The sequence below is a fragment of the Amblyraja radiata genome, chromosome X, assembly GCF_010909765.2.
Source record: "Amblyraja radiata isolate CabotCenter1 chromosome X, sAmbRad1.1.pri, whole genome shotgun sequence".
Taxonomy (NCBI): Eukaryota; Metazoa; Chordata; class Chondrichthyes; order Rajiformes; family Rajidae; genus Amblyraja; species Amblyraja radiata.
Genome location: NC_045999.1, coordinates 2,591,436 through 2,607,999, shown reverse-complemented (window position 1 = coordinate 2,607,999; position 16,564 = coordinate 2,591,436). Strand labels below are relative to the sequence as shown.

Here is a 16,564-nt window from a genome sequence, read left to right as displayed (position 1 = left end):
CCGACCAACATGCCCCATCTACGCTAGTTCCACCTGCCTGCGTTTGGCCCATCTATATAATATTAAAACTCTGTGGCTGCTGGCTGTGTTTCTGCCTGACTTGTGGTTGCCAGCCTGTGGGTGCCAACCTTTGATTCGTTGCTACGCCAACACCCGACCCACAAACGCCCAGATTTTTTCCATTTCGGTAGAGATTTCACTTTTCAATCCAAGTATCCACTCCTGATTAAATTTTGTCGTGTTTATGTACACATTTTTAATAAAATCCTTCTCCCCCCCCCCCCCCCCCCTCCCCCACTTACTCATTTTGTCGCCTCCTGCTGGCCAGCGACCATAACGGCTGTTGGCACCCGCATCTCGCCTCAAAGTCGCCATTTAAAAACAGCCGCACTGCTGAGTCCTGAACGGCTTCACTTGGACGACCACGTCCCCCGTGGGGGCTACGGGTAGGGAACGGCTGCATTGGGAGGGCAGAGCCAACGGGTCTGCACTTGGTCTAGTGTCCCTCTAAATCTGTTCTATCCTTGTACCTGTCCACAAGTTTCTTAAACGTTGCGATAGTCCCTGCCTCAACTACCTCCCCCGGCAGCTCATTCCATACATCCAACGTTTAGTCTAAAAAAGCTACCCCTCAGGTTCCCATTAAATCTTCCCCCCCCCCTCCACCCCCCCTACTCCCCTTTCACCTAAACCGTATGACCTCTGGTTCTTGATCTCTAGGCAGCCTCTCTGGTGAAGGTCGACAAAAGTGCTGGAGAAACTCAGCGGGTGCAGCAGCATCTATGGAGCGAAGGAAATAGGCAACGTTTCAGGCTGAAACCCTGAAGGAAATAGGCAACGTTTCGGGTCGAAACCCTTCCGGGTTTCGGCCCGAAACGTTGCCTATTTCCTTCGCTCCATAGATGCTGCTGCACACGCTGAGTTTCTCCAGCATAGAATAGAATATCCTTTATTTGTCATTCAGACCTTTCGGTCTGAACGAAATGCTGTTGCCTGCAGCCATACATGTAATAATAACAAAACACAATAAACACAAATTAACATCCACCACAGTGAGTTCACCAAACACCTCCTCACTGTGATGGAGGCAAAAGTCTTAGAGTTACTGTCTCTTCCCTCCTCTTCTCCCTCTGCGCCGAGGCGATACCCCACCGGGGTATTTTTGTCTACCTTCGATTTTCCAGCATCTGCAGTTCCTTCTTAAACAGCATCTCTGGTGAACATGGATGAGACTCGTTTACCTGGACATCATATTCAGCACAAACCCTTTCAGCCGAAAGGCCTGTTTCTATGTTGTACTGTTCGAGTTTCTATGTTCTAATACAACTTCTGTAGCTAGCTATAAGTTTCTATTTTTGTCAATTTGGACATTAAAAGTGCTATATAAATGTAAATGATTCTAATCATTGTCAATTGTTGAATGTGGCACCAACATTAATAATGCTAATTTTGATTCTTGCTGTCTAATCTTTTATAAGTATCAGCCATAGAATTCTCCATAACTAATTTTGTAAGCAAATATCTGTAGAATCGTACAACTGGAGATCCTTCGGTCCATCAACTGTGTGCTAGCTCCTAGCAGGGCAATCCCAACACAGTCATGCAACTTACTTTATCTCCATTACCTCACTCCTCATTGAAGGTTCTGAATGATTTTGGTCCCATCAGCCAAACAGTGAGTGCCACACCTTAACTAATCTCTAAGCAAATAAAACCGTCACATCTAAGGGATCGCTGGTCGGGGCGGACTAGGTGGGCTGAAGGGCCTGTTTCCGAGCCGTCTCTCAAAACCAAACTAAACTAACCTACTTTGTGTCTATTGCACGAAATTTCAAATTTGTGCCCAGTTTTCTTAGACATTAGACTTTATGCCCCTGTCCCACTTAGGAAACCTGAACGGAAACCTCTGGAGACTTTGCGCCCCCACCCAAAGTTTCCGTGCGGTTCCCGGAGGTTTTTTGTCAGTCTTCCTACCTGCTTCCACTACCTGCAACCTCCGGCAACCACCTGCAACCTCCGGGAACCGCACGGAATTTTGTTGTCTCTGTACTGTACACTGACAATGACAATTAAAGTTGAATCTGAATCTGAATCTGAATCGGAAACCTTGGGTGGGGCGCAAAGTCACCAGAGGTTTCTGTTCAGGTTTCCTAAGTGGGACGGGGGCATTAGACATACAGCATGGAAACAGGCCCTTCGGCCCACCGAGTCCGTGCCGACCTGCAATCAGCCCATACTGATTCTATCCCACACACACTAGGGACAATTTGCAATTTAGAGCCAATTAACCTGCAAACCTGGACGTCTTTGGAGTGTCGGAGGAAACCGGAGCACCCGGAGAAAACCCACGTGGTCATGGACAGAATGTAAAAGCTTTGTACGGACAGAGCCTATAGTCAGGATTGAACCCAGGTCTCTGGCAGTGTAAGGCAGCAACTCTACCGCTGTGCCAGCCCTCTTCCTGGCTGATTTTCCAATGGGAACTGAACTTCTTGTCAACATACACACCGCACGTCAAACTTCCTCTCAACCTTGCTGGAGTAACCCAGCGGGTCAGAAAACGTTCTCCAGAGATGCTGCTTGACCCGCTGAGTTACTCCAGCATTTCGCGCCGATCTTTGGCGTAAACTGGCATTTCCTTCTCGGTCACTCCTCTCAACCTTTTGTTGCTACAAAAAAAAAAAATAGCCCCAACATCTAGCCCTAACTAACCTTCCTTCAGAAGTCCTCAATCCCTGAATCCATTGTGGCAAAGATCAGTGAAATAATCAGGCCCTCAGCACACCATGAAGTGCCAACAATGCAGAACACATTGGAACACAAATGAATACAGAGCACATGAAACAACAGCAACTTTCCATTGAACGGGCTGTGTTGTGTTTGGCACAGATAACCTGAAGGCAATTTAAACGAACATAATCTTTGAGTTGAGGACATTCTCACAGCTTCTGACAATAATGGAACCCTTGATTAGATTACAGACTGGTATTCACTCCCAAGTATCTATTGTGCATCAGGGCTTTACACGATATTGAATCCAGAATACGTTTGCAAGTGAAGCTGACAGCATTAGTATCAGGTTTAGGAGGAGAGTCTTGCTATTCAATATTAATACAGTCATGGGGTTCTACACAGCAGAGAAACAGGCCCTTTGGCCCAACTCCTTCATGCCGACCAAGATGTCTATCCAAGCAGTTCAGGAAGGAACTGCAGATGCTGGAAAATCGAAGGTACACAAAAATGCTGGAGAAACTCAGCGGGTGCAGCAGGATCTATGGAGCGAAGGAAATAGGCAACGTTTCGGGCCGAAACCCTTCTTCAGACCAAGCTGTTTAGTTTTGCCTAAGATAGACACAAAGTTCTGGAGTAACTCAGCGGGTCAGGCAGCATCTCTGGAGAAAAAGGGTGGGTGATGTATCAGGTCAGGACCTTTCATCAGTCTGAAGAAGGGTCATAACCCGAAACGTCACCCATCCATTTTCTCCAGAGGTGCTGCCTGACCCACTGAGTTACTCCAGCACTTTGGTGCATACCAGCATCTGCAGTTCCCTCCTACACATATTTCATTTGCCTGTTTGACCTGCGCTCATCTAAAATGTTTCTAGCTGTCCAAATGTCCTCTAAACATTGTAATAGTAATAATAACAAGGTTTGCGCCACACAGCGGCAGAGACCAGGGTTAAATCCTGATCATTTTTATTAAACCATTAAGATTCTGAAGGGGGCAAGAGATGCAGGCACAATGGCACAGCGGGTAGAACTGCCGTCTCAGAGCCCAGGTTCGATCCTGGCCTTGGGTGCTTTCTGTGTGGAGTTTGCACGTTCTTCCTGTGACTGCAAGAGTTTCCACCGGGTGCTCCGGTTTCCTCCCACGTCCCAAAGACGTGCGGGTTGTCTATGTCGATTGGCCCTCTGTAAATTGCCCTTAGTGTGTGAGCAGCGGATGAGTAATTGGATTAACATAGAACTAGCGTTAGCGGGTGATCAATGGCCAGTGTGGACTCTGGGCCAAAGTGCAGTATCTCAACCTAATCTAAACTAAACTAAACTGAACTGAACTAAACAAACCAGAGGACACATATTGCTGGAGTAACTCAGATGGGTCAGGCAACTTCACTGGAGAACATGGATAGTAACATTTCGGTTCGAGACCTTTCTTCAGACAGAACCTGAATTTCGAGTTGGGTCCCAACAGGGAGACCTAAGCTAAGCTAAGGTAAGTTAAGTTAAGGTAAGTTAACGTAAACTAAACTAAATTAAACTAGTCTAAATTAAAGAAAATTAGTCTTAAAAGGTGACTTTCATGTAAAGAAAGACTGGATAGACTCGGCTTGTACACGCTAGAATTTAGAAGATTGAGGAGGAATCTTATAGAAACGTACAAAATTCTTAAGGGGTTGGACAGGCTAGATGCAGGAAGATTATTCCCGATGTTGGGGAAGTCGAGAACAAGGGGTCACACAGTTTAAGGATAAAGGGGAAATCTTTTAGGACTGAGATGAGAAAAAAATGTTTTACACAGAGAGTGGTGAATCTGTGGAATTCTCTGCCACAGAAGGTAGTTGAGGCCAGTTCATTGGCTATATTTAAGAAGGGGGTTAGATGTGGCTCTTGTGGCTAAAGGGATCAGGGGGTATGGAGAGAAGGCAGGTACAGGATACTGAGTTGGATGATCAGCCATGATCATATTGAATGGCGGTGCAGGCTCGAAGGGCCGAATGGCCTACTCCTGCACCTATTTTCTGTGTTTCTATGTTTCTATGACCACTGGACTTGGTGTGCAGAAGGACTTTTTTCCATGCTGTATCTCGGAGGACAACAGCGTCGGGAGCTCACAGATCGCCTCGGAGCAGAGGGAGAACAAGGAGGGAAGAGACAAGGACTTTAAGACTTTTGCCTCCATCACAGTGAGGAGGTGCCTGGTGAACTCACTGTGGTGGATGTTAAATTTGTGTTTATTGTGTGTTTTTTTGTCATTTTCATCACATGTATGACTGCAAGGCAACAAAATTTCGTTCAGACCGAAAGGTATGAATGACAATAAAGGCTACTTTGACTTTGACTTTGACTTTGACACTGAAGGTTCCTACCGGCTACGAACCAATGTTTCGACATGATCTTACCTTCTCCTGATACTGCCTGCGTGAGGAATCCAAAGACTGGATGAGAGCGGTGGCATGGCCGATGAACATGGCGTAGCAGGTAGCTCCGACGATCATACTGAGCATGGTCAACCACACGTCAGACATGCCGACTGGCGCTTGCTGCCCGTAGCCGATGCACAGCATGTGGCTCATGGCTTTGAACAGTGCGTACGAGTATTGCTTCGACCATGAAGCATCCTGTGAAAGACAACAGACCACAGCGTTAACAGTCTTACTCAATGGCACAGGCTGGACTTCACGAGCAGTTCAGCAGCGCGCTGGTGCAGCTGGTAGAACCTCTGCCTCACAGCGCCAGAGACCCGTGTTTGATCCTGACCTCGAGTACTGTCTGTGTGGAGCTCGCACGTTCTTCCTGTGATCCTGTGATCCTCCGGATACTCCGGTTTCCTCCCACATCCCAAAGACCTGTCGGTTTGCAGGTTCATTTGCCCTTCTATAAATAGCCCCCTAGTGCGTAGGGAGTAGATGAGAAAGTGGGATACTAGTATGAATGAGTGATCGATGGTCGGCATGGTGGGCCGAAGGGCCTGTTTCCATGCTGTACCTCTAAACTGAAGGTTCAACAATGTTGGTGGGTGTAGAGCCACATGCAGGGGTAGCAAGATGGTTAAATAACTGGACTAGTCTCCATGTGCTGAGATCAACAATGAAGTCTGAAGAAGGGTCTCGACCCGAAATGTCACCCATTCCATCACCCATATACAGAGGTGCTGCCTCAACCCGTTGAGTTACTCCAGCATTTTGTGTCTATCTTTGGTGTAAACCAGCATCAGCAGTACAATGAAGAAATCCTAGTTCAAATCCCAGTGCAGCTTCAGTAGATTTGGATAGGAAAAGTTTAAATGGAATGCAATAAAAAGGAACTGTAGATGCTGGTTTATACCTAAGATAAACACAAAATACTGGAGTCACTCAGCGGGTCAGGCAGCATCTCTGGAGATATTGGATAGGAGATGTGTCGGGTCAGGACCCTTCTTCAGATTCTCGTTGGAGAGGGAAGAACTTCATCAAAGTAGGCATAGCCTGAAGAGACTTCACAGTAGAGCTGTTAAAATGTAATGAGAGATGTTGCTTTATACCAATGATACTTACAAAGTGCTGGAATAACTCAATGGGTCAAGCAGCTTGAGAAATTGGATAGATGACTTTTCAGCACACTTAGAATAAAGGGGAGGTCATTTAAGACTGAGGTGAGAAAAAACTTTTTCACTCAGAGTTGTGAATTTATGGAATTCCCTGCCACAGAGGGCAGTGGAGGCCAAGTCATTGGATGGATTTAAGAGAGAGTTAGATAGAGTAAGTAAGTAAACTTTATTTATATAGCACATTGTAAGTCAACTTGCATTGACCCCAAAGTGCTTCACATAAATTAAATAATAAGTTCCACTGCAAACCATAGAAAAAGGTTTTTTTAAAAAATGAATTAAAAAATGGACACAACATATTATAGAGCTCTAGGGGCTAGCGGAGTCAAGGGATATGGGGAGAAGGCAGGCACGGGTTATTGATAGGGGACGATCAGCCATGATCACAATGAATGGCGGTGCTGGCTCGAAGGGCCGAATGGCCTCTTCCTGCACCTATTTTCTATGTTTCTATGTTTTTATGACCCTTCTTTGCCCTGTTTAGAAGGTTAAGAGGAATATGGGCCAAACACGGGTAAATGGGACTAGCTTAGATGAGGCATGTTGGTCAGCAGGGACGTGCTGGGCTGAAGAGTCTGTTTCTGTGCCGTACGAATAATTCATGTAACCGATCAAATGAAATTGTCCTTCCGAAGAGTGTTCTCCAGTGATGCTGCCTGAACCGCTGAGTTACTCCAGCACTTTGATCCTTTTGTGTAAACCGGCATCCGCAGTTACCTGCTTCTAGCTTGGATAAGGAACTCTGGAGGAATTCTGGTGGAATGATGCTTGGAATCCTGGAGGTTCCGATCTGTGTTCTCCAGAGATGCTGCCTGACCCGGTGAGTTACTCCAGCACTCTGTCTATCTTGGTGCCCTTATCTTAGCCTATCCCATTTGCCCGCGATTTGCCCGCATATCCCTCCAAACCTTTCCTACCAATGCACTTGGCCAAGTGTCTTTTAAATGCCGTTGTGGTATTGTCATTGGGAGCCAAGCAAGGGCACTAACCAAATCCATGACCTTTACCACTGAGAAATGAGGTTCTCTTGAGGGTCGAGAGTTATATATCCGCAGTTAATATTCCTCTTATCAATAAAAAAAACACTAGTGTAGAATGAAGGTTGTTGGCACAAAACTAAATCCGCCTCTTTGATGCTAATTTGCTACTTGATCATGTTAACTTGGGCGGCACGGTGGCGCAGCGGTAGAGTTACTGCCTCACAGCGCCAGAGACCCGGGTTCAATCCTGACTACAGGTGCTTGTCTGCATGAAGTTTGTACCTTCTACCCGTGCTTTCTCCGAGATCTGCAGTTTCCTCCCACACTCCAAAGAAGAAAAGGTTTGTAGGTTAATTGGCTTGGCACAAGTGTAAATTGTCCCTGGTACACAAAAATGCTGGAGGAACTCAGCGGGCAGGGGTGGAAAACCCGGAGGGGAGACAGAGGGGGACACGTCCCCCCCATGTTTTGAGAGGTGGGGGACATCCCCCCCAAGTTTTTGTCATCCCGATTTTAAAATCTCCGCTTTTAGCGCTGGATTGAGCCTCCGAAGCCTCGCGCGTGTTTGTGAGTGTGCGCATGCGCGCGTGGCCGACAAATAAATGTGTCCCCGTCCCCTCCATGTTTTGATAGCGAGTTCCGCTCTTGTCAGCGGGTGCAGCAGCATCTATGGAGCGAAGGAGATAGGCAACGTTACGGGCCGAAACCCTTCTTCAGACCCGAGTCTGAATTGTCCCTAGTGTGTGTAGGCTGTGTTAATGTGCGGGGATCGCTGGTCGGTGTAGACTCGTGGGCCGAAGAGCCTGTTTCCGCGCTGTATCTCTAAAACTAAAACCTAAAACGAACTAAATCACAGATTGAAAGAAGGAAATATGCAATTGCCTCAAAGCTATTTAGTTTCGAAACTTTCCAGCCATAGGTTCAAAGTTCAGAAGGCAATTTTCTAGCCTTTTTCTTAACATGACATTTAAGATAAAGGTCAATATCTTGGAATAATTCCGGGATTAAATGCCAGATTTACATATGATATTCACTCCAGCCATGGGACTGTCAACTCTGGTCATCTTTATTTCCCTCTGTAGATTTTGTTTGGCTTGCCTCAGGTCTGGCAAGGGACGGACGCTCTGTTTTATAAGGACAATCTAACGTCTTTATCACCAATTCATTCGCAGGATTTGGGAATCGATGATGAAGCCAGGAGATGAGTTTATTCCTCACCCCCAACTGCCCTTGAGAGAATGTTGCCACGGAAGGCTGTGGAGGACAAATCAATGGAAAATTTGAAGGCAGAGATTGATAGATTCTTGATTAGTACGGGTGTCAGGGATTACGGGGAGAAGGCAGGAGAATGGGTTAGGAGGGAGAGATAGATCAGCCGTGATTGAATGGCGGAGTAGAAATGACATAATTCTGCTCCTATCATTTATGAATGTGAACTGATGAACCCAATTTTAAGCCACTGTCCTCCTCTTGTGAAGGGGTTTCATGGTGTTAATGGCTAACAAGTTTTACATCAGGGCGGCACAGTGGTGCAGCAGTGGAGTTATGCCCCTGTCCCACTTAGGAAACCTGAACGGAAACCTCTGGAGACTTTGCGCCCCACCCAAGGTTTCCGTGCGGTTCCCGGAGGTTTTTGTCAGTCTCCCTACCTGCTTCCACTACCTGCAACCTCCGGCAACCTCCTGCAACCTGCGGGAACCGCACGGATACCTTGGGTGGGGGCGCAAAGTCTCCAGAGGTTTCCGTTCAGGTTTGCTAAGTGGGACAGGGGCATTACTGTCTCACGGCACCAGGGACCTGGGTTCAATCCTGACCTCGGGTTCTGTCTGTGTGGGATTTCCAAAGGTGGGAAAATTGGATTTGCTTGAAGTTTAAAGCTTGAAGAATTGTAAGGCAAGTCTTTTTTTCACAAGACGGAGGTGTGCCTGGTACACACTGCCAGGGGTGATGGTTGAAGCAGATCCATTATCCAGGGATTTAAATGATTTTTGGGTAGGCTTATAGCTATGCAGTGAATGGTGGGATAGGGGTTATGTGTCGACAGATATGTGTTGGTCTTGGCATCATAATCAGCACAGACATTATGGGACGAAGGGTCTGTTCTTGTGCTTTGCTGTGCTATCTTCTATATATTCTATGTTAGATGGGGCATGTCAGTCGACATAGATGAGTTGGGACACTAATTCTAATCCCTGCCTCATCCTTGTGCATGGCTTGATCGAACAAGCACAGTATGATTTGACTGGGTGGCATATAAATAATATTTTTAATTGTATCTCTGCACACTTAATAGTAACAAAACAATAAACGTGGACAGCTTTTAAGGGTCTGTCCCACTTGGGAGTCATTTGCGTGTCAGGCAGATGGCACGCAAAGATTTTGTACATCCCAAAATCCTGGGGCGCGGGCACGTCTCCACGCATCATGTTGTGACACATAAATGATGTCGTGTAAATTACACGCAAATGGCGCCCGAGTGGGACAGGCCCTTTACACCCCAGTGGTATAAGTATTGACTTCTCTAACTTCAAGTAACCCTTGGCTACCCCCTGCTCTCTATCCCTCCCCCTTCCTAGTTCTCCAACCGGGTTGACGCCTGTATGGTCGTGAGTAGTCGCTCAAAGAGTCGTACCTTTCTCTGGTCGCCGAACGTGTTGAAAAGCTTCGGCAACCTGCTGCGACAATGGCGGGTGCCGGCAAACCGCCGAAAAAAATCACGCAAGTGGGACAGGCACTTTACAGTTTACAGGTGAAAAGTCAGGGAATACATGCATCATGATGACTTTTGATTAGCGGTAATTAATGACAAACCTTAACAAAAAAAACAGCAAACAGCCCTCAAAATAGCTAACTACAGGAATGATTCCCGAGTATTTTGTCTTCAATATTATTGCACTGGGCCCGACAGAACTGTAGTGGTTAATGTGTGTAACGTGAGTAATGGGCATACAAGACATGCTCAGGGGCTGGTGTCAATTATATAGCCCCTTAAGCCTGCTCCAACAATCAAACGATTCAAGGCTAACCTCATATTGGCTTCAAATCCATTTTACTGTCAGGTCCTTTTGAAGCCAGCGTTCGTTTTAAATCTCATAATCGATCACAACACTGAATATGTTCAATGATAGCAACAACAATATCTTGGGTAGATTTCTAACACTCTGAGAAAAAAATTCTCATCTCCTGACTCAAGCTGGAAAGGGTTCAGAGAAGGAAGATTCGCGAGGATGTTGCCAGGACCTCGAGGGTCTGAGCTACAGGGAGAGGTTGGAATGTGGGATGTTGGAATGCTGGAATGTCCACGTCTTTGGAATGTGGGAGGTAACTGGAGCTCCCAGAGAAATGTGAGGGGGAACGTGCAAACTACACATAGACAGCACCCGTAGACAGGAGCGAACCGGGGTCTCTGGCGCTGTGAGGCAGCAACTCGACCGCTGCGCCACCGTGCCGCCCAGGTGACACAGTAGCACACCAGTGGCGTTGCTGCCTCACAGCGCCAGAGTCCCGGGTTCGATCCTGACTACGGGTGCTGTCTGTATGGAGTTTGTACATTCTTCCTTTGACCTGAGTGGGTGCTCCGGTTTCTTACCACATCCTAAAGACATACTAGTTAATTAGCTTCTGTAAATTGTCCCTGGTGCGTAGGATAGAACCAGTATACAGGTGATCGTTGGTCAGTGCGGACTCGGTGGGCTGAAGGGCCTGTTTCCACACTATATCTCCAAACTAAAAATGATCAACTTCCGCCCTTGTAGTATGCTTGCAACTCTTCCCAAGTCATTTGGACTCATCTTGTAGAAACAAGGAACTTCAGAAACTGGTTTAAGGGCCTGTCCTACTTGGCGATTTTTTCGGCGACTGCCGGCATCATATCGGTATCGCCAAAAGATTTTAACAATTCAAAATCCAGCGGCGACAAAAAAAACGTTGCGACACTTGAATAAACACCGCGCGCCAATACGTTGTCACGCCACAAATATTTTGCAAATTGCCAAGTGGGACAGGCCATATTGAATCATATTATATTATATAGTATTGTATATTATATAACATTACATTATAATACATTATATTGTATCTTATAGAAACGTACAAAATTCTTAAGGGGTTGGACAGGCTAGATGCAGGAAGATTGTTCCCGATGTTGGGGAAGTCCAGAACAAGGGGTCACACAGTTTAAGGATAAGGGGGGAAGTCTTTTAGGACCGAGATGAGAAAAACATTTTTCACACAGAGAGTGGTGAATCTGTGGAATTCTCTGCCACAGAAGGTAGTTGAGGCCACACAGTTCATTGGCTATATTTAAGAGGGAGTTAGATGTGGCCCTTGTGGCGAAAGGGATCAGGGGGTATGGAGAGAAGACAGGTACGGGATACTGAGTTGGATGATCAGCCATGATCATATTGAATGGCGGTGCAGGCTCGAAGGGCCGAATGGCCTACTCCTGCACCTAATTTCTATGTTTCTATGTTTCGATATTATATTATATTTATATTGTATAGTATTATATTATATAACATGACATTATATTATCTATTGGCAGCTGCTTGTACACCCTGTTGTGCTGCTGCAATAAGTAAGAATGTCATTGTTCTGTCACAGGACATATGGCAACAAAACATTCTTGACTTCATTTGCCTTTGGCTTAGTTTTCTTTCAGACTATTCCATCTCACCACGGACCACCCACACAGTGTTTGCCACATTTGTCTTCTTCCCGTGTCGCGGTTGAGAGGTGGCAGTGTTTTTTCAGGTGGGCCTGAAGCAACCTTCAATCCACAACACTGACTGCCACAAGTGTTTCAGTGTTTCATCAGTAAAGGGTACAGAGACTTACAATGTTGTTGCCAGGACTAGAGGGTGTGAGGTTGAGTAGGCTGGGTCTCTATTCCTTTGAGTGCAGGAGGATGAGGGGTGATCTTATAGAGGTGTACAAAATCATGAGAGGAATAGATCGGGCAGAGCCTCTTGCCCAGAGTAGGGGAATTGAGGACCAGAGGACATAGGTTTAAGGTGAAGGGGAAAAGATTTAATAGGAATCTGAGGGGTAACTTTTTCACACAAAGGGTGGTGGGTGTATGGAACAAGCTGCCAGAGGAGGTAGTTGAGGCTGGGACTATCCCAACATTTAAGAATCAGTTAGACAGGTACATGGATAGAAACATAGAAAATAGGTGCAGGAGTAGGCCATTCAGCCCTTTGAGCTTGCACCGCCATTCAATATGATCATGGCTGATCATCCAACTCAGTAAGGGCCTGATAGGACAGGTTTGGAGTGATATGGGCCAAACTCAGGTAGGTGGGACTAGTGTAGCTGGGACATGTTGGGCAAGTTGGGCCTGTTCCCACATTGAATCACTCTATGACTTTAAGCGTTTAGTTTGAGGCCAAACGCAAATTGGAGGGACGGCAGCTCATATTTCGCTTGGGCAGCAGTATGAATATTGATTTATTTAACTTCAAGTAACCCTTACCTCCCCTCTCTCTCCATCCCTCCCCCATCACAGTCATTGTACAGGTCCAAATATGTCTTGTTGAGTCTCATTGTTTGTAACTCGTTTTCACCACGCACACAACTAACAACGGCCTGTTTCCTTTATCGTCATTACGTATTTGCATATCTTTCAATCATTTGTTCTATATCTCTCCACATCACCGTTTCCCTTTCCCCTGACTCTCAGTCTGAAGAAGGGTCTCGACCCGGAACGTCACCTGTTCCTTTTCTCTAGAGATGCTGCCTGGCCCGCTGAGTTATGCCCCTGTCCCACTTAGGAAACCTGAACGGAAACCTCTGGAGACTTTGCGCCCCACCAAAGGTTTCCGTGCGGTTCCCGGAGGTTTTTGTCAGTCTCCCTACCTGCTTCCACTACCTGCAACCTCCGGCAACCACCTGCAACCTCCGGGAACCGCACGGATACCTTGGGTGGGGCGCAAAGTCTCCAGAGGTTTCCGTTCAGGTTTCCTAAGTGGGACAGGGGCATAACTCCGGCTTTTTGTGTCTACCTTCACCACAAGTGTTTTATTGGATGGTCTACTTTCATATGAAGGTCAGGACTTTCATATGAAGAAAGACTGGATAGACTCGGCTTGTACACGCTAGAATTTAGAAGATTGAGGGGGGATCTTATAGAAACTTACAAAATTCTTAAGGGGTTGGACAGGCTAGATGCAGGAAGATTATTCCCGATGTTGGGGAAGTCCAGAACTAGGGGTCACAGTTTAAGGATAAGGGGGGGAAGTCTTTTAGGACCGAGATGAGAAAAACATTTTTCACACAGAGAGTGGTGAATCTGTGGAATTCTCTGCCACAGAAGGTAGTTGAGGCCACAGTTCATTGGCTATATTTAAGAGAGAGTTAGATGTGGCCCTTGTGGCTAAAGGGATCAGGGGGTATGGAGAGAAGGCAGGTACAGGATACTGAGTTGGATGATCAGCCGAATGGCCTACTCCTGCACCTATTTTCTATGTTTCTATGTTTCTACTCTCAGAATAGCTGACCACTTGAAAGGGGGGGGGGAGAATTTACTGTTGTTGTCCCAATCACTTTGGCAGTTAATCACAGATGGTTTTCACATTATAGCCCCATCCAGGGACGGCCTTGTGAAAAAAACGATTTAGCGACAAATATGATGGTCTCTTGAAATGGCTGATGCGAACTGGCTGAAATGGCTGATGCGTGGAATATCTCAAAACAAACTCGAGAAGTCCTAAGACGATAGTGCAACAACTCCGTTGAATAGAAACAGCTTCTGTAAGCACTTCAGGTAGAGGCAATTCAAAATATTATTTTCCATGAAGTGCCTCTCTCACCTCAACTGCCTGAGCCCGGACTCCGCAAAACAACAACTTCTCTGCTCCAGCTAAAAATCAATTCCAAACTAGATTGCTTGTATGAAGTATTTAAATGCAGGCTCACACCACTCAGTGGGTTTGTTCCATCTTTAAAGGCTCTTCTCTTTTCGTTGAGTATTTATCCTTCTGTTGGGTGACTTGTTTAAGAAGGAACTGCAGGTGCGGGAAAAATCGAAGGTGGACAAAAATGCTGGAGGAACTCCAGCGGGTGAGGCAGCATCTATGGAGCGAAGGAATGGTGACGTTTCGGGTCGAGACCAGGAAGCATCTATGGAGCGAAGGAATAGTGACGTTTCGGGTCGAGACCAGGAAGCATCTATGGAGCGAAGGAATAGGTGTCGTTTCGGGTCGAGACCAGGAAGCATCTATGGAGCGAAGGAATAGGTGACGTTTCGGGTCGAGACCCTTCCGGGTCTCGACCCGAAACGTCACCTATTCCTTCGCTCCATAGATGCTGCCTCACCCGCTGAGTTTCTCGAGCAATTTTGTCTACAGTCCTGTTGGGTACCATCATCTCCTCCTCGTCTCCACAATGTTGTCGAAGGTAAACTGGGACTCATTGCTGTCACCTGACTGGAGTCTGAAGAAGGGTCTCAACCCAAATTGTCACCCATTCCTTCTCTCCAGAGATGCCGCCTGTCCCGCTGAGTTACTCCAGCATTTTTTGTCTATCGTCGGTGTAAACCAGCGCCTGCAGTTCCTTCCTTGACAGAAGACATCAACTTATCATCAAATGTAACAAAAAAAACCTTGCAATCTTCACCGAGACATGACCTGGATAGGAGCACATGGGGGGAGATCATTTGGTCTGAGTTAGTTTTCTCGAGTGGGAAAAAGGCTGGGGTGAGACAAGATAGCAAGGCGTATAATTATAAGAGGTTTAGGTAGCTTAGATAGTTACACTTTTGTCACCATTGTAGTGATATATATTAAAAAATACAGTCAAGGGATAGGTTTAAGGTGAGAGAAAAGGGCATGTCCCACTTACACGACCTTTACGGGCGACTGCCGGAACTCACGATAGGTCGCCGAAATTTTCAACATGTTGAAAATTAAGCGGCGACCTAAAAGGCGCTACGTTTCTTTGGAGACCACTCAAGACCACAGGTTGGATGGTGGTGAGAGGTCTCCTCTGGTCGTGAGAATTCTCCAAAGAGTCGTAGCGTCTTTCTGATCACCGCTGAATTTTCAACATGTTGAACATTTCGGCGACCTATCAAGGGTGCCTGCAGTCGCCTGTAAAGGTCGCGTAAGTGGGACAGGCCCTAAAGGAGTCTTAAATGTATTTATTTATTTATGCTATATTTAAGAGGGAGTTAGATGTGGCCCTTGTGGCTAAGGGGATCAGAGGGTATGGAGAGAAGGCAGGTACGGGATACTGAGTTGGATGATCAGCCATGATCATATTGAATGGCGGTGCAGGCTCGAAGGGCCGAATGGCCTACTCCTGCACCTAATTTCTATGTTTCTATGTTTAAAGGTGATTTGAAAGGCGAGTATTTCTTCAGATCTTTCTGTCTGAAGAAGGGTCTCAACCCGAAACGTCACCTGTTCCTTCTCTCCAGAGAAGCTGCCCGCCCCGCTGAGTTGCTCCAGCTTTTTGTGTCTATTTTTTTTCACAGAGTTTGGTTTTAATTCGGGAAGTCAACTGGCAGGGAAGGTATAATAAGTAAGATGCAATCACTGTGTTTAAAAGATATTTAGATGAACACATATAGGCAAGGCAAGCAAGGATACATAGTCTGAAGAAGGGTTTCGGCCCGAAACATTGCCTATTTCCTTCGCTCCATAGATGCTGCTGCACCCGCTGAGTTTCTCCAGGTTTTTTGTGTACCTTCGATTTTCCAGCATCTGCAGTTCCTTCTTGAACACAAGGATACATATCTGCTGGAGTAACTGCCTAATCCGCTGGGTTACTCCAGTGCTGATCTACTATCTACCTCTTTGATGATCCTCAGACTATCCTTGATCGGACTTTGCTGGCTTCAGCTTGCACTGAACGTTATTCCCTTATCATGTATCTGTACACTATACATGGATCGATTGTAATCATGTATTGTCTTTCTGCTGACTGGTTAGCACGCAACAAAAGCTTTTCATTGTACCTCGGTACACGTGACAATAAACTAAACTGAACTAAGCACTTTGTGTCTTTCTTCGGTATAAACCAACACCTGCAGTTCCTTCTTTCTACAAGGATGTTCTACCAGACTGATTCCTGGGATGTCAGGACTTTCATATGAAGAAAGACTGGATAGACTTGGCTTGTACTCGCTAGAATGTAGAAGATTGAGGGGGGATCTTATAGAAACGTACAAAATTCTTAAGGGGTTGGACAGGCTAGATGCAGGAAGATTGTTCCCGATGTTGGAGAAGTCCAGAACAAGGGGCCACACACAGTTTAAGGATAAGGGGGAAATCTT

General features: G+C 46.2%; 1 protein-coding gene across 1 annotated transcript in view; it reads right to left on the bottom strand.

Annotated features, from left to right (window-relative positions):
* hcn4 (hyperpolarization activated cyclic nucleotide gated potassium channel 4) overlaps positions 1–16,564 on the bottom strand; it is a 157,255-nt gene that overhangs the window by 41,322 nt on the left and 99,369 nt on the right. Inside the window, 1 exon segment of the mRNA XM_033014919.1 lies at positions 5,124–5,342. Within this exon segment, the coding sequence (XP_032870810.1) occupies positions 5,124–5,342 (219 nt within the window).